Here is a 21,527-nt window from a genome sequence, read left to right as displayed (position 1 = left end):
GGGTCGGGGCTTCCGCGCTCGCTCTCTGAGGGAGGTTTTTTTTTTTTTGGCGGGGCGGGGGGGCGCGCCTTTCCCGAGTTGAAGAAATCGGGGAGGGGGAAAGAAAGCCGTATCGCCGCGCTGGAAGTGGGTGAGGGTCGGTCTCTCGCCCCGCCGGCGGGTGAGGAGACGGAGTCCCGTTTCCCCTCGCCATGTTACTGCCGTCTGACGTGGCCCGTCTGGTGCTAGGTAAGCGCGAAGAGCGACGAGGGTCGGAAGGAAGGCGAGGCCCTCTTCGCTTTTCTTTTTTTCACCCGGAGCTGAAGTGCGGTTGATGCAGTTGACCCGCTTTTATCGATTCGCACGACCCACCCACTCCTCGGGATTAAATCCTGACCCCCCGCGGCCTGGGTTCATTCGGCCAACGGGCGAGAGTGAAAGGATTCGGGGTTCAGGGCATCGTAAGAAGACAGGTAGCGCGGGTGTGGGACTGGCAGGTCCGTAAGAGAAACCCCCGCCGACGTTTCTTCAAAGGAAAGGCGGGGAAAGTTTCCGAGGCGGCCCGGCCCTTCTGCTCAGAATCGACCCCGAGGGTCGTTGACGTTTCCCGCTCTTCTCCCTCCGTGTGGCTGTTGTTGATCTGCTCTCCTTGCCAAACCTGTCTGGTCCTTAACAGGCGACACGGCTTTGCATCGTTTGGTGCCTCACTAGATGGATCTTCTTCTTCCTCTTCTCCTTCTCCTTCTTCCTCCTCCTCTTCCTCTTCCTCCTCCTCTTCTTCTTCTCCTCCATCTCCATCTTTCACCTTCATCTTCTTCACGATATATATATATATATATACCCCGAAAATAAAACCCAGTCATATATTTTTTTGAACCCGAAATAAGCGCTTGGCTTTATTTTCAGGGAGGTCTTATTATTTTGGGGTGTGTGGACCAAGATTTATTTATTTATTTATTTATTGGTTCGATTTATATGCCACCCTTCTCCGGAGACTCACGGCGGCTTACAATGCGTTAAGCAATAGCCTTCATACTTTTGTATATACCTGCTTAGTAGGGCTTTCGCCCCCCCCCCCCAAGCGGTGTTCTTTTTTATATATATACAAAGTCAGCTTATTGCCCCCACAAACCGGGTCCTCATTTTACCTACCTCGAAAGGATGGAAGGTTGAGTCAACCTTGAGATTTGAACTTGCAGTAATTGCAGGCAGCTGGTGTTACTTAACAGTGCTTTAGTCTGCTGCACCACCAAGGCTCTTGGTGATGGGGCTCCTCTTGCCTGATTTCCAGCTCTGTGTTTAAATATTTTTAGGGAGGGCTTATTTTCGGGGGGAAGCTTATTTCAGCACATGCGCTCAAAGTCCGATTCTCAGGGGATGTCTTATTTTTGGGGAAACAGTATATATATGTATACATATTCCTCGACTTACAACAGTTCATTTAGTGACTGTTCAGAGTTAAAATGGCAATGAAAAAAGCGTCTTTTCACCATTTTTCACATTTATGACCCTTGCGGTATCCCCATGGTTGCATGATCAAAATTCAGATGCTTGACAACTGGTTCATATTTATGATGGTTGCAGTATCCCGGGATCGGGTGATGCCCTTTTGCGACCTTCTGACAAGCAAAGTCAATGGGGAATCAGAACCACTTAACAACCATGTTACTAACTTAACAATTGCACTGATTTGTCTTAAGAAATGTGGCAAAAAAAGTCGTAAAATAGGGCAAAATTCATTGAACAAATTTCTCACTTAGTAATAGAAATTTTGGGCTCAATTGTGGTAATAGGTTTTGGACTACCTATAATTATTGAAGCTTTTGTGGAAGGTCTCTGAAGAGAATTGCTACTTGCAATTCAACCAGACACTTGGATATTTAAAGGCAATAGTATAAAATAGTAAATGCAAGATTTCACATTGGACAGAAGCAACTGGATAGCTGAAATAACTTTTTTATATTTTGGGATATTTGCATTGTACAATATTGTATGTTTTCTTTTGTCTAATCAGGCCAGATTATCTCCACCACAAAGATTTTGAATTTATGACTAAATTATGAAGAATCCATTTGTGGTTTTATTGGGCTATGCTTCTTTTTGTATTATTTTTGACACTGTTGGCAGTCCACAAAGTTGAAAGATTTGAAGAAAGATGATCAAAAAGAAGGCTACAAATAATTGTTCTAACAGATTAGAATTTATGCTATGATACACATCCTTCAGAAAATATAACACTGCATGTGTGTACAAAATATAATCCATGTTTATTTAAATGTTACTGTAAGTTTTTGTATAAATTGTCACCTATTAAATGCAGAATCATTCAGAATCCATTTCCATCAAGTGAGTTGTTCCATTTTAATTGCGCAATCTTAAGTAATGCATAGTAGATTTGTTTACATTTAAAGGGAGAGTATTTCTGAAAACATAAATTATTAAATATATTGAATGTCACTTCCTATACAAAGACATTTGAAATTATTTACAAAATGTAAAATACAGTGATAGTAAATTAAAAACTAGGTAAACATAAACATTGTAGAAAGAATGGGGGGGAAACAAAGGCAAAACTAATAAAAACTGATAGTCATACAGAATCATACACAGAAAATGTTGTTTGAAGTAACATGGGGAATATTATGTGTACATCTTTATTTACAATCCCACATAGATAAATGCCTCTAAAACAAGAACATATATTTTGATATTAACAAATGTTAAACTTTTTTTCTTTTCTTTTCATAATGATGCACAGATTAGAAAAAAAATTATTCTCTTTTCAGGTTATTTACAACAAGAAAAGCTTTTAGCCACATGCAGAGCATTTATACTGGAAAGTTCAGATTTAAAAGAATATGCAGAGCACTGTACAGGAGAAGGCTTTGTACCGGCCTGTTTACTAGTAAGTAGCATGTATTTTCAAAAATTATTTCTCTTTCTTCTTCTTGTGCCATATCCGTCGATCATGTTGGCAATCCTATTTTTGTCAACAGCCGCATGAAAAAGTGCTGCTGAGGTTTGTCCAAACCAGTCCCTTAGGTTTTGAAGCCATGATGTTCTTCTTCTGCCAAATCTTTATAATATTTCTCTTTATAATATCTTAAATCTTGCTATATTTTTTCAAGCACGTCTGGAATAATTAATGTGTAATCTAATTTATTTATTGAATATCTAGGCTTCCCAACTCCAGAATGAAACAAAGAAAAAAAAATTGTCTGAGGGAACAAAGCAGCTTTCCACATCATTGCCAATTTAAAGGGGCACATTTAAACACTATAAACCAAGGCTTATAAACCAAGATCTCCTAAGGGATCTCTTGCAGACGAGCAAGGTGGGAGCTGTACAAATCTCTAGGGGGATGCTGTTCCCGGGTGTTCCAAGAGGTATTTTGACAGTGAAGACCCAGTAACATCAGAGATGAATGCTGAGAGCTGGCAAACAGGAGCAATCTTGCCATTGAATCGGCCAACCCTGAAAGTGGCCCTCCCTCAAATTCCTACCATATTACATGTAGAGAGTAAAGGAGATGACCTTGTGACAAATATGCAAGAACCATTACTTGGGAGTAATGGGCAATTACTTGGGAGGAAACATTTTAACTCCTTGGAAGCATATAATATTTAAAGCAATTTACAATTCCCCTCTGATTCATTGGAGTATAGGAAGGAGAATAGGGATAGCACAATCAGATTTGCAAGATACTGTTATAATAGGGTATAGTTGTAGTTTTCATATGAAGTTGATTTTCTGGGCTGCTTTATGTGGTTGATACCTTCTGCCTGTCGCTACTTGACACATACCTGCCCATCAAATACCTTCCTTTAATAAACTTCATTCTCCAACACCATCAAACTTATCCAACCTGCACTTGTGCCCATGCTCAAGCCCCTGGCCCCACCAAGTACACCTGCCCTTAGGACTTGGCAATCAAGACGCCTAGTTAAGAGGGAACTTGGTAATATAAACATATACCTCACAGTCATTCACACACATGACAAGTCCTATCCAGAACACACAGGTGATTGTCATCGGCCCAACCCAAACAAATGAAAAGAGTTCAGCAGACCAGAAACTAGGCCAGTCCTAAAAAATGAGGCAGCAGTGGGGGTGGTCCCTCTTCTGCTGACCCCTCTTCAGCACATTGCATCCCAGAGAGACACAAGGCTCCTCTGCTTAAGAGACACACTTAAATTACAGTTTGCCATTAAGATAAGGTAGGTGGTTGATGTTTCTAAATACTTTGGAGAAGTGACATTTTTGCAGTGTTTTATGATATAGTTTAATATTGTTTTTTCTCTTCTCAGTCTCTCTTTGGAAAAAACTTGATTACCATATTGAATGAGTACATAGCCATGAAATCCAAAGGTAGGTGTGGGTAAAGTCACATTTTATTGCTAGCATTGGTTTCTTTGACTATATTGAGAGATTGTTGATCTTATACAATTAAATGTATGTATTTATTGAATCATAGGAAGCATTGAAATCATGCTCTTTAAATAAATTTAATATGACACAAGCTCTTGACTTGGGACCACAATTGGGACCAGAATTTCCATTGCTAGGCAAGACAGTTATTAAATGAAATCAAGGACTACCTGTAGTTATGAAATAGAAAAGGCATATCAATTAGAAAAATAAAATTAAATAACATTGATCATTAAGCAGCAGAAAGGAAAAGTCCCTCAATAGCAATCACATTAAGTGAAAAATACTGAAATAAATAGAAATCAAACATCAAATAAATTAGATATTAGAAATATAGTTTCTTGGTTGAATAACTGTTGGTTCACTGATTTTCCATTTGTAATATTTTTAAAATTTTTACAAAATTATATATTTTCAAGAAACAACAAATGATGTTCCAGCGATGATGTCATCTTTATGGAAGAAGCTAGATTATACACTTTCTCAAATCAGGTAATTTGAATTTAGTGCAAATAGTCTGTAAATCTGACTGCTTATTTTCTTTCAATATTCAATTTTATTTATTGATTAGCCCTTTGGGCCATATCAAGTGCAGAATTACAAAGACAAATCTTATTTTCTTATTATTGGGAATTCAATTTTTACATGCTTTCTTGATTCTGCAGTTTCTTTCATATTGATGTCCCATGGACAGCCCTAACTTGTTGAATGAAACCAATGTGGTTTTCGTTAAGGGTGCAGTGGTGAGGAACAGGCGAAATTGTCCCTTCTCCAGCACTACTGACAAATGTTGCTTCATTAGCAGAAAAAAACATAATTGGATGCTATCCATTCTATTTTATAAAATCTTCATCTTATAAAATAATATCCAAATGCTAAAATAAGAACACTATTGGGATTCAGAGAAATTATTAAAGCCTGACTATTTCAACAGGACTTTGAGGGGGATTCAAGAGGAATTTTATTTGTATAAGAATATATGTTTATTCAAGATTATAATTGTTCAGTATATGAATAATTTTAATAATGTTTATTGATAATCATGTTTGTTATTTCCATCATATTCATATACAATAGGAATACTAGCTACTCAGTTGACAACTGGAATGGTATATAAAGCTACTAAATTCATGTTCTTTACTGAAATCACTCAAAATTTCAATTTTTACAATTTTCATGTAGTTGCTAAAGTATTATACAGTTTCGGCCTCACCCTACATTGGTGAGATTGCCCTAAATTTTGCATAATTTCAGCATTTTCCCATCTCAGTATAGTGCAAGATCACAGGATAGTATTTGATGCCAGGAACTGATTCCTATGTTATATGATACTGAAATAGCATAAAACAAATAAGAAAACTGTCAACCGAAACATATTTTTTGCATTTATCTCTGTAGATATGATTATCATATAAATATTCTAAATATAAAATTCAATTTTTGCAGGAGCATGCAGAATTCAGTTGGATTTTCTGCTAATCAACGGAGTATGTATTTGAAGCTATGTTATGTGGCTTGAGTTTACTATTAAAAGCTTTTCATACATTTAAATCATAATTACTTAGAAACCAATCTCATTAATTTCACTGACTTCGTTCTAATAAAGCATGCTAGTGCTTTATATTGGACTATGTAATACAGATATTGGATACAAGACCCAGATGTTAGACATTTATTTACCAGCACAGTCTCCCTAGCTTTTTCTTCTATAATCTCTATGCTATATTTTCCCATTTCTCTGGAAAAAGCTTTCTAGTTTTCTATATCCATGAAGTGAGGAATACTAAGACCTGAAGATGCTTCCTTTCCCAATAAGAGTAACTAGACCCTCCCTCTGAATTATAGAAGGTCCCCCCTTACAGCTTTCCAAAAGCTGATTAAAATAGCTTTTCCCAAGAGGATTTGGAGATAATTGACATGATCTAAACTATTTAAATGACATGATAAAAGGTATCTAAGGTCTTTATGGCTCCATATTATATATTATTTTCTTACTGTGGATATTTTAATATTGTATATTTAGATATTTTATGCTGTTTACTACAGACAGTCCTTGGAGATTTTGTTGAGATACAAATATAATGAATAAATAAGCAAGCAAACATACTTTCTCTACTTCTAGCCACAAAAATAATCAGGAGGTATGGGAGCAGGAGATACACCTATGACTCCAATCTAGAAACAATCCAGAAAAATGCCATATACTAGTTCAGTAAATTTCTATTAATTTTAGATTAAATAATCCTAGAAAGTGGCATACATTCCTGAACCGGAATATATATCAAGACAGCATAGCATTCATTGATGCCAGTTATATTTGCCAACAGAAAAATAAATGCTTTCCGGCTCAAAATTAGTGATGAGTGAAGGAACAAAAAACAATCATCTTTATTTCAATGCCAAAGCTGACTCTAAAACTTAGTTGGCTCCTGAAATTATCTAACATCTAATTTTGTTGCATCTAATTGTTTGTTTGTTTAATGATTTATGCATTTTTAGACTTTGTACTTTGCTCACAGTCATATACATAAAATGGGTGGTCATATAAATTTACCAAATAACTAATGAAATGTTCTATGTTTCTTTTTTAATGTTTTCTTAAAGGTCGCACTAGAAGTGCAATTGTAGATATGAAAAAGCAGAAGTGCCTTCAACAGTCAGCCTCTTCTAATTTAGGGTTATCACCTGCAGTTTATCAGCCAGGACAACTAACTTCCACAGCAATGACAGCCACACAGGTTATTCTTAAACCAGTTATAGGTTCAAGTCTGGCTCAGACAAGATTGAATCTTCCTTCTACACACCAGGGCCAAATTCAGGAAAGCCAAATTAATAGTAAGTTTACTGAACTTTTCTTGAATAGTGGGTACAAACTATAAGGAAACTTTTGAGAAAGCCATGTGACCACAACAACATAGGATTTCCTTTCTGCCACTAAATATAGGGAGCATGAAAACCCTGTTCCTTTTCTATCATCTTTAGTCCCTGACAGATCATCAGCAAATGATACACTTGGTCTCTTCCTGCATTCTCCTTTTTATCTGAAACGTACTTTTCTGCATTGGGTCCTCATCTGCTTCAGATAATTGCCACCATCCCAGAAAAAATATCTATAATGCGTGGCCTAGTTCATGTTAGGATTATTGGCCTCTGTGCTAGCATGCTAACAATCTTCAGCAACTGGATTTGTCTAGAATCTAGATCTATCTTATCAGCTAGCCTTTACAATACCATTTTAGTTCTCTCTTCATCGTCCTTCTTACAGCTTCTCTGGTCCTTTAAGTCTCCACCTGTAATACCACCTACTAGCCTTACATTCTCCAATAGAAAATTAAACTGTGCTGTATTCTCAGCTAGCACAAAATAGTTGTTTTCTTCTTATTTAGGTTTTTATACAGCTCATGTTTGAATTAAATTCAAAAAGAGAATGCTATGTTTTTTCCAATCAGTATCACACTCATTTTCTTAGTGCTGACAATACCGATTCATTATTGATATCCTAAACCTCTTAAACAAATCAATGCTTAATATAATTTTGTTCTTAAATGCTTTTTTTTTAAAGCGGGTGATTCCCTCACTTTGGTTTCTGCACTCCAAGAGCGAAAGCTTAACTCAAGTGTATTGTCTCCAGGAAAAAGAAAAAGGTAACAGTTCCCAGCTTAAGTATTTATAGTGTAACGTATGTTGCATATTCAGAATTTGTACATAAAGAAAGATGTGAAAAATGAGAAGTAGAGAAAAGGTATGTGGTCCTCGGTTCATATTAATGTCCTTCTACATTTCCACTGACATGTTTATGAATTTGGGTCAAGTCATTACATCTCACTTTTGTTTTCTGTCATTGTCCTCTTGGACTGCAAATCTAATTCCATTATAATTCCTTTGGACTCCTCTGAAACACGTTAATGTAATGTTGAACAAAACATTAAGCATGAATAGATAAGATTATGCAGGAGTCATGAAGTTCTAGCCTTAATAACATGTTGTTCCCATCCAATATTTAAAATATTTCAGTGACTCCCAGAAGAAAAGGAATAACACATCAGGACCACAGTTGTCTAATTGTAGTTTACGAGAGTCTCCTCTAGCGGAAAAAGAAAGCTTGCCCATGGAAGAAGAAAGTGAGCAACTAGAACTTATTGATGGTGACCTTCCTGTAAGCCATATTTTTTAAAACAAACTTCATATTTTTCTTTTTTTACCCTCCTCACTTTTCTTGGTTTGATTATCCCAGTTTTATATATGTCTTGGTGTGCAGAGATTTTTCTCTTTTAAAACTTCCCATGTTAGCATGAAATACTATTCCTTTCTTTGGGGATGGGGATTTTAATAGCATTTTATGCAAATATTTTTAATCCTTAAGAGTTTAAATTCAAGGCTGTGGTCAAGGTGAATAAGCCCTTATTAGCTGTATGGCAAAAATATTACAACAGAAGATGGTTGGGACTTTACAGGGCTGCTTTCATCATCCAAATTGCTACATAGGTACAGGTAGTCCTCGACATACGACCACAATTGAACCCAAAATTTCTATTGGTAAGTGAGACATTTGTTAAGTGAGTTTTGAACCATTTTACAACCTTTCTTGCCACAGTTGTTAAGTGAATTACTGCAGTTGATAAGTTAGTAACTTGACTGTTAAGTAAATCTGGCTTCCTCAGTTGACTTTGCTTGACAGGATATTGCAAAAGGAGATCACATGACTCTGGGATGCTGCAATGGTCATAAGTATTAACCAGTTGCCAAGCATCTGATCACATGATAATGAGGATGCTGAAAAGGTTGTAACTGTGAAAAACGGTCATAAGTCACTTTTTCCAGTGCCGTTACTACTTAGAACAATCATTAAATGAACAGTTGTAAATTGAGAACTACCTGTATCATATGCGTGCTACAAATATGGTCTTAGGTCTTTTCCTTTGTAAGGAACTGCATCTACAGTTTAGAGATATGTAGAAAAATTAATGACATTGAGAACAATTTCTAACTTTAAGATTTTGCTGACCATTGCACAAATGTCATATTTGATGTCCCAATTAAGAAATTATAGAGTACATGGGAGTGTATATCTACCAAAGGGGAGAGTTTATTAGGATGCTGATAGGATTAATTTTTCTTTTATAAACATTATGAAAACAAAAATGTGGACTACTTTGAATTTATTTCCTAGCAAATGATTATTGAAAATGCCAGAGAGAAAATTCTGAGCAGCAAATGTCTTCAGGAGAAGCTAGCTGAAAATATTAATAAGTTCTTGGGCAGGTAATAGATTTCATTTTTTAAAAAAACTATTCAAGATGCTTAGATTATTTCTGAAACATACTAAATATTTACACATTTTTCTCAGCGATGGCAATATGTCTCAGACAGCAAAACAGGTGGAAAGTGGTCCAACAATACAAGAGCCTTCGATTGATGAATTTCTTGGTCTTCAGGTAAGTGTCTGATTTTAATATAGTATTTGGGTCTTATAAGTAGCAAATAAATTAGGGTTTTGCTCAAAGAGCTACATAAATTGCTAAGCTGCAGGTTGTACATTTGTCTGCCTACTTTTTCTCCTGTTCTCAGTTCTGATCAAGATAGGCCCACAAAGAACAGTACTGCTATGAATCTTTAAATCTGATTGATGGTCTATAGTGCAGGATTTTTCCCATCCTGCACTACCTTTCAGAATATTTTTTGCTCAGATAGAGAAAACTAATATGTTTTAACTGATATCTGATTATTTTTACACCCCAGCAGGGTGAAATTCACATGACAGAAGAAGCCATCCAGGAGATTCTGGAGCAAACAGAATCAGATCCAGCATTTCAAGGACTCTTTGATATATTTGATTTTGGTATGGATTATTCTTCACTTTAAATATCATAGGTTTTTACAATGGTGAGTGATTTCCAGCCATCTGCATTGAACTCAGTGGGACTGAGAAGAAAAGTATTACAGTGTATGAAGGACTTGCATTTCGACTGAATTAACCCTTTGTGTCCATATATTTTAACAGAAAATATAAACTGATACTCTCAAGAACTTTAGTTTACTAGTCTGATTGAACTTTTCCATTAAAACAATGCTACAGTTTTCCTGTCATGATTATGACAAGTTTTCACAGTTCCAGTGCAGATTCTCATATTTTCTTAGTTTTTCCCATCCTGCAAAAGTATTCTGACTGCAATTCTAGAATTTCAACACATGTTGCTAGAAATTACATAGCTAGGGGAGATTTGAAAAGCTATTCTTTATCGTTTGTCATTTAGACATTTCTGTCATACAAACAAGTAGTTTTTGCATTCCATCCCATCAAAACAGTTGTATTAGGATTTCAGTTCATATTTGACTTAGAGTTTTTAGGTTATCAAATAGATTAGATTGGACCCTCTACAAATTGTTCACTTTGGGCCAGACATAATTTCTAAAGAATGGTCTCAAGTGTGAAGTTGATGACATAAAATGAACCCTTAATGCAGTTAAAGAATTGATTTCGATTCTTCCATCTTATGTTGAAGTTAGAACTTTTTTCTTATTTTAAATAGGTAAAACGAAGAATTGTAGAAATGTTTCTCAGGGTATTCCTACACAGAATGGAACAGATAATTCAATGTTGGTGGATGAAGAAAACCTAAAAGCACTTGAAAGCTATATTGGCACTAAGGAACTTGGTAAGCATTTCTAAATGAGTCTAAACCGGTATCTGGTTTCTTTGACATACAAGACTATTATTGATTTCAAGACTTAGAATCGTGGATGTTTGGGGTAATGGTATGCCTATTATAAAATTGAATACCATCTGTGGGTCCAGAAGATTTCATAATTGTTATAATATGCTAAATATGTCTTTATTGTACAAAGGATAGTAATTCCTTTTGAAATACATGGAATTAGCTTTTTGCAAATCCATATAAAGTCAGGCTGCAAGTTGATTAATTGAAATTTAAGTTACAATTAAGTTTCTACCTTCCTTTTAAAAACCTAAGGATTGTTTTATTCAGCTTGACAACTTCTGTTTAATACCTTTTTTTCTTCTCCATAAATCAGCTTAGAATGCCTGCCATTGCTAAAATGTTGACTTTAGTGATTATATATATCACTCCATAATTAGTGAAAGAAAGAAATCCATTTCTAATTTTTCTTGAGGCAAAAGAGAGTTCTTGTTTGTTTCATATGTATAGTTTCGTATGCATTATATCTTTATATATCTTTGTGTGTGTGTGTGTGTGTGTGTGTGTGTGTGTGTGTGTGTGTGTAATATATTTATTCATGCATATGTAACCGTGATTATTTGTTATCACTTCTTGGACTTTCTTGCAGGAAAGATCTTAAGATGCAGTAACAACTGCACACAACATTCCAAGTGCATTCAATGAATGAGCAATGCTGATTTATTCTGTGCTCTATCATATGTCCTTTGAAAAAGGCAGACAGGGATATATTTTATCCTTCTGATATTATTCATCTTATCCTTTAGAGATTATAGTTCAGGCTATCATTAAAAATCAGAATCCAGAATGCTGAAAATATAGTAACTGTCAACAAACATTGTCCTGACAAAAATATACAGAAGATTAATAATTCGATTTAAAACCTGGTGTGTTTTTTTGCTAAATTCATTTTATTTTTATATTGCAGGTGATCATTCCCATGAGAGTCTATCATACACAGACGATCATTCAAAAGAAGCATGTGTCCTAAAGACTAATTGCAATGAACATGATTTGACTTTAGAACAGCATCTAAAGATACAATCTATAGTATCTGGAGAATTTTCTTCAGGCTCTGGAGTGAGAAATCAAAGTGAATCAGTTGAAATGGAGACACCTGAGCAACGAATCGAGCCAAAATCTACCTTTGAATCTGAGCAAAATCAGTTTCCTGGTACTGAGCACAATGTAGATTCTTACAACAAACAAGGACCAGCTACAAGGAATTACAGAATTGAAAAAGATGTATTATGTCAAGGTGTTCAGAACTTACCTGATTTGCCGTATAATCAGCTGGATATTTCACAAACAGCTTTATCCGATAGAACTGAGTGTTGTTCTTTGCCAAATCATATGCTATCTGAAAAAACAAACGCAGAAGTGCTTGCTCCCTTGAAATCTGGTGAAAGTGAAACAGTGAACAAACTCAGTGTGAATTGCAGCCATTCAAAAGAAATTGCTGAAAATTTACAGCAGGTCACAGGCCAATCTGTGTTTCCTGTATCTGCCCAGCACAACCAAAACAGTCCTAGTTCTTCTGATTGTCAAGGCTCGAATAAGTTGGAATCAGAACCTTCTGCAACACTTGTGGTTGAAGCGTCCGGTCCAAATGTAGTAGAGCTCCAGCTTGAAGTTGTTGGTACTTCCAATAGTCTTAATTTGGATGATCCAGCTACAGACCCAGAGCCTTGCTTAAAATATGGAAACCAGAAATTGGAGGATTCTGAAATAACACAGGTAGAAATGCAGGAACCATCATCTTCTACAAAAGCAGATGCTGAGAGCTTATTTTTAACTTCTGATAATGAGAGGCCTACAGAAACAACTATTGAGGCCAATCCCACTACATCCAGTGAATGTCATTCTCCATTTCCAGATCCAAGAGGTGAAACAAGCCCAGGAAACAAAGTTGCTGGGGGTGTTTCATCTAGTAATCAAGGCACTAGTGTAGATCCTTCTAATATTGTTTCTTTAAACATTATTATTAGCGATGATCCATTCATTTCATCAGACACTGAACTAAACAATGCTGTTTCCAGCATCACAGGGGAAAATGTACCAACTATAATATTGTCTTCTCCAGCTAAATCACCATCCAAGATGACAAGAACATCTAAATCTATAACAGCTGAAGAATCTGAAAGGCCTGGAGATTCATCTTTGATAGAACAGAATCTTTTGGTTCTCAGATCTCAAGATTCTGTTGTGAGTTCGTTCAACATACAGAATGAAGATTGTGCTGTATTTTCAGTTGCTGGCACGAGTAATGTTTCCAAGGATGGAGAATTTATTCAACTAATGCCAGCCACAAGCACGTCTTTTGGAAGCTCCAATAGTGTTTATATTGCCTCCTGTATATCTGAGCCAACAGCATTGAGTACTAACGTTACTCCCTCAAATTTAGTCGTATTTCCAGGCAATCCAACTTCTCTTACATCACAGGTTCCAATGCCACCACAGTTACGGACGCCTCCTAGGACAAATGGTTTGTTTGCCATGAACCCACCAATGTCTCCAAACTTTTCACAGGGTAATTATTTATGGACAACTAAATGTTTGCTTGGGTTTTAAAACAGTTGGATTTCAATGTGCTGTTGGTTGAAGGTAATTTATAACGGTCAAATAAAATTATAGAAACTGATACTAAAAAAAAAATCACAGGGACAAAATTTACATGATGGTCTTTGAATCATAGATGAGTTGTAACCAATTGCTGTAAGTGAATTGACTTATATTGGCAGTTGCTGAACCCTTGATTCCATATCATTTAGCATGATGACACCAATGTCCATTAGATTTTTAATAAAGAAAAAAAAACCCCAGAAGTTGGGTGAGTAACTTTCTGACTTGGTCAAAATCAAGGACCATGAAGACTCAATAATATGTTCACATAGAAAGACTCACATAGAAGAGAAGTCTATTCAAGCACTAAGACTTCCTTTTTTTTGTTTTTGCAGCCACTAAACATAAGCTGAAAGTCATATCCTGATTTAATAGCATAAGGTACAATAACAATATGTAAATGATTGCCTAATCCTTTAATCTCTACTATTTCTTGATAGCTAATGCTCAGTTGCTTACAAATTGTTTCTTCAGCATTCCAATATTTTAAAAAATTCTAATAGTAGAACCTATATTTAAAGTTGTGAGTTATACAATATTTTTGACTAAGAAGCATATACAGTATAATATGCCTGAATATACTAGTGCTTAAAGTTTGTGAGTCCTTTGAAATTTTAATATTTCTGCATAAATACGACCTAAACATGAATTCCATACAAGCCTAAAACTAGATAAAGAGAATGCAATTTAGTGAATTAAAAACATATTTGTTCATTTATTGAAAAAATAAATGTTCTCCACTTGTGTGGAGAACAGATCACATTTTAGATCATATTTATGCAGAAATTTAGAAAATTCAACACTGTTCACAAATGTTTAAGCATTACTGTAGGTAATAAGTGGAGGATTTGCAAAAATTGAGTTGAAAACTATTTTAGAAAGATATATAATGTTCTCTTCCCCTTCAGATCATGTAATTTTTTTAGATGGAAGTTCAATAAATAGTCTGAACTAGAAGTGGTTATAAGGTGGTTTGATCCCAAACATCTGGTTCATCTGCCATATTATATATTTAAAACATCTTGAAGCAATTATGGTAGTTTGGAGAAACTCCCCCTTTGGGACATGACGATCCCAAAGGAAGCAGATTGTCCTAGAATTCTCCAGAACAAACCATTCCTGGATTGTCCAATTCTATACATGCTTATTATACATAATTGTACTTATTATGATTATGTAAGACCTTGGAGAGGCTTTGGGGAGGTAAAACTTTTGCAGTCTAGTTTATATTTCAGAAAATAGTAAAAGGCACTTGAGAATAGAAGAAGAAAAGAAAAGGAAGCCTAGAACCTCACAAGGAATAAAAATGATAGCACCCCTGCTTTTCTCAAAGAGGCAATACAAATGGACCTCATTCATTTGTTCATGTCCATTTACACCTCCATTTCTACTTCTTGTAGAAACTCAGGTTTGCCAAAAATTTTTATATATTTTATATAAACTGCTAATAAAATATTTGACAGCACACAACCCACACACGGGTCACACTTCCTCTATACGACTGCAAAGCTGAGGTAGGCTTACTCCATGTGGAAAAAACTCTGAGCCAGCTTTTAGGAAATGCTGTAATTTGGTATTGATTTGTCTTTAGAGCTGTAACCTTTCATTGTAGCATCATCAAAACTAACATTAGTTCATTTAGTTGGCACTACATTTTTTGCTGCTCATAGCTTGTCCTTTCTCTGGACTGCTCAAAGCTATTTAGATATAGCTTCTAAGGTCACTAGGTTAGATTTACTTAGCTTCAATTATCAAAATCTGTCGTCAGTCTTTTCACTGAATTTTACATAGGAGAGCGAAAAAGAGACGGAGGAATATAAAATTTTATAGTTCACATGGATACCTTAATTTTTTAGGGTCTGCAATTATAATTGCTTCTCCGATACAGCCTGTATTGCAAGGAATGGTAGGAATGATTCCTGTATCTATAATGGGGCAAAATGGAAACACTCTCTCAGATCCTTCCCGTCAGGTAAATGCTGTGTTTGAAAAATAACTATTGTTTTTATTTTTATTTTTATTTTGAGCTAAAGAAATTTTTAGAAAACTTGATTTCTATTTCTTTCACTTTTTAAAGATTCTGCATATGCCGGTCCACACTTCGTTGAGCAGTGGAGGTGTTCCTAAGCTTCCTCTTCCTCCAAAATCTCACAGGATACCAAGAAGTAAATCAAATGGAGGAGGTAAGCAGAGGGCATAGGCAGCACAAGGTTATATTAGTTCAACTACCATGTTTCCCCGAAAATAAGACCCTGTCTTATATTTTTTGAACTCCGAAATAAGCACTTGGCCTTATTTTCGAGGAAGTCTTATTATTTTGGGGCGCTTGAACAAGCTATGGGGACATAGCTGAAAAAAGATACCAAAAGGTTTGGGTTAAAGAGTCCTCAGCCTGCAGTTAATGCTCAGTTCTATCTTGTTTCTCTGTTAACTGATCCAAGGGAGTCTTGAATCAACGTCTTAAGGCAGTTTGGGATTGATAAGATTGACTATCAAAAGCAGAGAAATATGCTGCGTATGTGGAAATTAACAACTTTCAGTGTAGATTTACAGCTAGACATAAATGGAGTAGCTTTTCTTTTGCTGGACCAAATGCTGGACTTAAAAGTTCTTCTGGACTGAGCATTTTATTGCTCAAGGGCTTGGAATGTTTTACAAGTTTAGCTCCATATGCAGCTGCAGTCTTGCCTGAAGAAACCCAACTTTGTTTCAATTACTCAGTTATTGTTTTCATCCTCATGTATTTCCTGCTTTTGCACCCAGAAAGCATTCAAGACAGCCAGTGATGACCAGCTATGTCAAGTCTTTTGGGAAAATTCCCTGGGTGCTAAAATATGACTGCCCAAACGTTGAGAATTATATGATTGACTTATAGAGTACTTATACCATGCCACATGCATTATTTGCAACTATATTTCCAAGTACTTATTTTACTTCGGCATTAGCTTATTTGAAACCCATCCAGATCTTCAAATCTGCAAGAGGCCCTTGTCTCTCTCTACCTCAGAGCAGTCAGGTTTGAGAGTAGGAGGAAGTCATTAAGGAAGACTGTAAGAACTCATTTATTCCCTTGTGATTTTTTTATATGCACTTCAATTTTTTAAGTGTCTTGAGAAATAAAATGTGGGTTCAGTACTCAAAAAGACATCCAAAAATATTTTGTGATTTAGTATAAAACTAAATGCTTCTTGAATGCTATTAATAAAGATTATTTATTTTGCCTTAATCATTTAGGAAAACCAGTGCTCAATGGATCAGAACTTGTCAATCATCCTGGTGCTCGAGTTCAGAGGTCAGTTATGCAGTGTGGTATTTCTTAGTTTGTATATTTGCTGGACATGGAGAAATGTATAAACTGGCTGATCTTCATTATAACCAGCAGCCTTTGTTTCGGTTTACAAAATTGCAGAATATAATCTTGGAAGTTACTGACAAACATCAATTCATACAGTATTTTTTCATTTGAGTGATTTGGAATTGGGAAAGCGTTGCTGTGGGTGGGAGCGATCTATGACTTTCCCTGTGGGCTTTCCCATTTATTTTTCTCATGGGAAGCGGTCAGAGAAGATCTTGATCACAGGATGTTGTAATTGTGAGCTGGGAACCTGAGTGCCCAGACCACAATCACATGATTGATTGCTTCAGTGGCCAGAATTTCAAGAGTTCGTTGTACATCCATTTTTTCAGCACCATTGTAACTGAAAAGTCCCTGAACGAATGGGCCATAAGCCAAGGTCTACCTGTAAAAATCACTTCAGGCTAGTGTTCTTATCTTCATGCTAATCATTTTCAATGAGTGTTGTCACATACTCTGGGGAGTCAGTTCTAACTGGTTTTATGTGTATGCTACAAATACATATAGGTAAAAGTTAAAAAGAAAAATTAAAAAAAAATATTCATAAACAAAATAACCCAAAGATTGTTGTAGCCCAAAGATGCTTTTCAAAAGACAACTGGACTTCGGTGTTTTTTTTCTTTGAAAAAAGTTTCACTTCAGAACTGAAGAAGCTTCTTGGATGAGAAACAAAACGTTTTCAAAGGGGGGAAAAACAGTTCAGTTGCCTTTTAGAAAAAACAACTGGGACAACCATGACCTGGATGATTGAGAATCACCATAGACATCTAAACAAAATATTTTTTTATGCATTCTTCTCTTCATTTCAATAAAGTAAAATAATTTAAAAATGTTTAACACTTTATATCATACTTAAATCTATTTATTTGAGGTGATTAAGATCAAACCAATTTAAGCACTGAGCAGTGGTTTTGGATAGCAAAAATAATTAAAATAGAAATTTCAGGCAAAGTTGCCTAATACTATTTTTTTCTTTCAGAATTGGAAACTCAGACAAAAATATTTGTGTGGACTTGAAAAAGAAGCTAGAAACGGTGCCAGCTGATACTACAAGCCCAAGTTACAAACAAAATGGCAGTCACAGAAGAGTGCTTTGCTTTGATACCACCCAAGCATCACAAAAAGAAAAGAATGAGAATTCTAAGATCTGTCAAAGCTCTTCTAATACTGTGCTTTCATCAACAAAAACTCAACCTAGCAAGAGGGAACGTGAAAGAACTCTGCCAAGAATTTTATGTAAGCCAGATATTACTAGCAAAAATTTGGCTGTAAAGGAAAGCCAACTGGAGAAAAAAGGTTCGGGTCCAGGACTAGCATCGGATATATTAAGAAAGCAGACAGCAAATAAAGAGAACGAATTAGAAAGGAATCTTGTCCCCCAAACTCAGGAGGTGGCACCCTTATCCAACAGCCAACAAAGTCTTCATCATGAGAAGAATTGTTCCTCAGCTCAGGAAGTAACTAAAAAACAGGGGCTTCAACCAAATGCCAACAATAAAAACGCAGGTGTTTTACCTTCAAAGGAATTTAAAAAAGAGCAAACTAAGTCTCCCAGTCAAGTCAATAGCTTGACCGGTCCTTTAACTAAGCAAGCTGTGGAAATGCTGTATGATATTCAAAGGCATAGCCCCGCTAGTAAGCTACCTGAAAACGGGGAACTGCCACTACCCCGTACGCCTTCAGGTACTAGTGATAGACATTCAGACGATACCTTTGATATAAGGACCCCAACCTGTAAAAGGTATAGTGAAGATAGTACAACACCAAGGATCATGGTTCCTCCAGCTACTCCTGATCTGCCAGCCTGTAGCCCAGCAAGTGAAACGGGTAGTGAAAACAGTGTTAGCATGGCTGCCCACACTTTGATGATACTTTCACGCGCCGCTATTGCAAGGACTAGTACTACTCCACTGAAGGACAATACTCAACAGTTTAAGTCTATAAGAAGTGCAACTAAAAAAAGAAAGCAGGAAGACACTGTGGATTGTGAAAAGAATTCCCGGACTACCAATAAAAAGGATGTTCAGAATTTTGCATTGCCCGTAAAGAAAAAGAAGATAAAGGTAAGCAGGTTTTTTTTTTTATTTAACAGCATTTGTATAGCGGTAGAGAACTATGTATAGAAGAATAGAGGTTGATCCCCTATTTTGTCCTGTGCCTTTGAATAATAAGTTTTCTTTGCTAGATTTTAGAAGTGGTTTGCCCTTGCTTTCTTCCTAGGGCTGAGAGAATGGGACTCTGGACCAAGGTCATTCAGTTGGCTTCATGCCCAGGGCAGGATTAGAATTCATGATCTGGTTTTTAGCCCAGTGCCTTAACCATTGCACCAAATTGGCTCAATTAATCCCTTAGCAGCCAATTATGGGAAACATTCAAGTGCATTCCACCTGCAGACAAGAAACATCTTCCCTATGTTTCCTACTAGTATTCATATACTTTGGGGAAGAAAATCCTCCTCTTGACTTTGTCACTGTTTATGACATACATCATTTCTCTTTTCTATCCATTAACATAGGCCATTTTCAGGATAAAGATTTGACTAAAACAGGACTAAAATTAACTCCTTTCTAAAAGATATAAAATTAGAAAATATCAATAATTTTGATATACTGTAGAATAAGTGCTTACTTATAGTGATAATATATCATCACTGCTTGGTATGAAACTGCTGTTAACTAAACTGGCTTAGTGCTTATGATACCTACAATAGTGCTTAAGGGTGAAGCTTAATTCTTAAAATCTTAGTTTTAACTAGTAGTAACTAGTTTAGAATGCATAAGGGATACTGCTGTTAGCTCCTATGAAGAATAGTTCCTTGTACTACTGACATACATCTTACAGAAGTTAAATAATGGGGCATGAGGCAGTCTTACTATCAGAAGAAAAAAGTTTGATGCTTTTGAACATAGACGTTGCTGGAGATGGGAGTTTAAATGATCTGTTCTATGCAGATTTTAGCCATAAATAAATATTTTATATATATATAAATATTTTCTTTTTCAGCAGAAGAAATTACCAATTGCGTTTCCTGCAGAAATGGATGTGGATAAATTTTTATTATCATTGCATTATGATGAATAAATGTCAGCTGTATTCAAGTACAGATGTTCTTCAGCACGATGAAGAGGAGAACAAGTTTAGGATTATATTATGTAATCATCAAAATTCAACATCTGAAATGAAAATCATCCTGGATCTAATGAACTTAATGGATGTTTTCTAAGAGCCTTTAAAGATTCTATGTTAAATTTGTAGTTTATTTTGTCATGTAACTATTGTACAGATTTTCAAGTTGTAAAAGAACAAAATGCTACTTTTATTAACACCAGGTGTTGACTATGTTCTTCTAGAATTGTTTTAGCAGGGTTTCATGGTGTCAGACACCTCTTATCCTAAAGACGCCTAGAACCAAGATTGCTGGTTTTCAGATTGTGTGCCTAGGATTGGACCCCATGGTTTAATCAAAGCAAACTTCATATAGCTGGATGAATTTGGATGAACAGATTTACTGTATATACTTGCAGATAATCTGAGAATTTATAGTAGGCATCAAAAAAGCACCCCCTCAAAAATTGGGTTCATCTTATCGATAGTGGGCTTATCTGTGAGTATATATATATATATATATATATATACACTTTAATGCTTGGCCTGTAGCAGAAAACCTCAGCTGATTTTGTATTGAGAACTTTCCTGTTTCCTTTTCTCTGTTTTTTTCCTTTAGCTGTAATCTAGCATAATAAATACTTTTCAATTCTCTTACTATACATAGATATCTTAACAGACTTCTCATTTACGCCATAAAATTTACTTAGGGATGTGTTTTCTGCCTTTGGGGATACAAATTTAATTTTGATAAACTTGTTTTGCTTAACTTGTTTAAGCAAGAGAAAATTTAAATATATATCCTGAGGATGTGACATCATTTGCAGTAGTGGGTATCTCACACAATTAAAATTGCATGAGTGGGAAAGCAGAACTGCTCAATCAGTAAAGTTCTTGGTGCATGCTGCATAGCTCTCCACCTATGTCCTTGCAGAAGAAATAATCTTCTTAGGAATCTGGAGAGAATTTTAGGAATCTTTCTGCTCAGTAAATCTCTCATAAAATGTAAAATCCTCATTTCTCTGGTTATAAACTGTCAGGCATGTATATACAAGGCTCTCTCTTTTTTTAGCCTTGAATGTATGAAGAGGGTAACAGCAGTAATGACTTTCAATTAAATTCAATTAAAACTACAAGGATATTTGTAAATGTAGATTAGGTTCACTTTGCTTTAGGTTGGATATTTATAATCAACATCTACCAGATATTTAAAAATGACTCTACCAAGAATTCAAAAATAGCCTTTCAGCTGTTTAACAATTCAATCTGTGTACTTCCACACATGAAAGTATTTTTCTAGAGGTTTTAGCAATAAAAAGGCCGTGTTTTATATCTCACAGTGG

General features: G+C 35.7%; 1 protein-coding gene across 3 annotated transcripts; it reads left to right on the top strand.

The window, feature by feature from the left end:
• The first annotated feature begins 3 nt into the window (after positions 1–3).
• On the top strand, positions 4–20,846 carry NPAT (nuclear protein, coactivator of histone transcription). Of its 3 annotated transcripts, none has more exons than XM_034409586.3 (18): positions 4–228; positions 2,766–2,884; positions 4,287–4,347; positions 4,827–4,899; positions 5,854–5,894; positions 7,012–7,242; positions 7,970–8,051; positions 8,422–8,563; positions 9,578–9,669; positions 9,755–9,842; positions 10,150–10,246; positions 10,938–11,063; positions 12,031–13,632; positions 15,581–15,696; positions 15,802–15,907; positions 16,959–17,016; positions 18,059–19,142; positions 20,083–20,846. In XM_034409586.3, the coding sequence occupies exons 1-18, from the start codon at positions 192–194 to the stop codon at positions 20,158–20,160; spliced, it is 4,233 nt and encodes a 1,410-aa protein (XP_034265477.1). In that variant the 5' UTR covers positions 4–191; the 3' UTR covers positions 20,161–20,846. The 3 variants fall into 3 exon arrangements, with proteins under 3 accessions (XP_034265477.1, XP_060542207.1, XP_034265473.1); XM_060686224.2 differs by having other exon boundaries at positions 10,147–10,246; positions 20,086–20,846; XM_034409582.3 differs by having other exon boundaries at positions 10,147–10,246.
• Positions 20,847–21,527: the final 681 nt, after the last annotated feature.

Source organism: Pantherophis guttatus, chromosome 5 (genome assembly GCF_059756535.1).
Source record: "Pantherophis guttatus breed Tessera chromosome 5, ASM5975653v1, whole genome shotgun sequence".
NCBI lineage: Eukaryota > Metazoa > Chordata > Lepidosauria > Squamata > Colubridae > Pantherophis > Pantherophis guttatus.
The sequence above is the reverse complement of the archived record's forward strand: the minus strand, read 5'-3'. Positions and strand labels throughout refer to the sequence as shown.

Coding starts and splice junctions, on each gene's coding strand:
- NPAT (XM_034409582.3), top strand. CDS start 192: ATGTTACTGCCGTCTGACGTGGCCCGTCTGGTGCTAG. Junction 11,064..12,030: donor TATTGGCACTAAGGAACTTG/GTAAGCATTTCT, acceptor TTTATATTGCAG/GTGATCATTCCCATGAGAGT. Junction 17,017..18,058: donor CCTGGTGCTCGAGTTCAGAG/GTCAGTTATGCA, acceptor TTTTTCTTTCAG/AATTGGAAACTCAGACAAAA.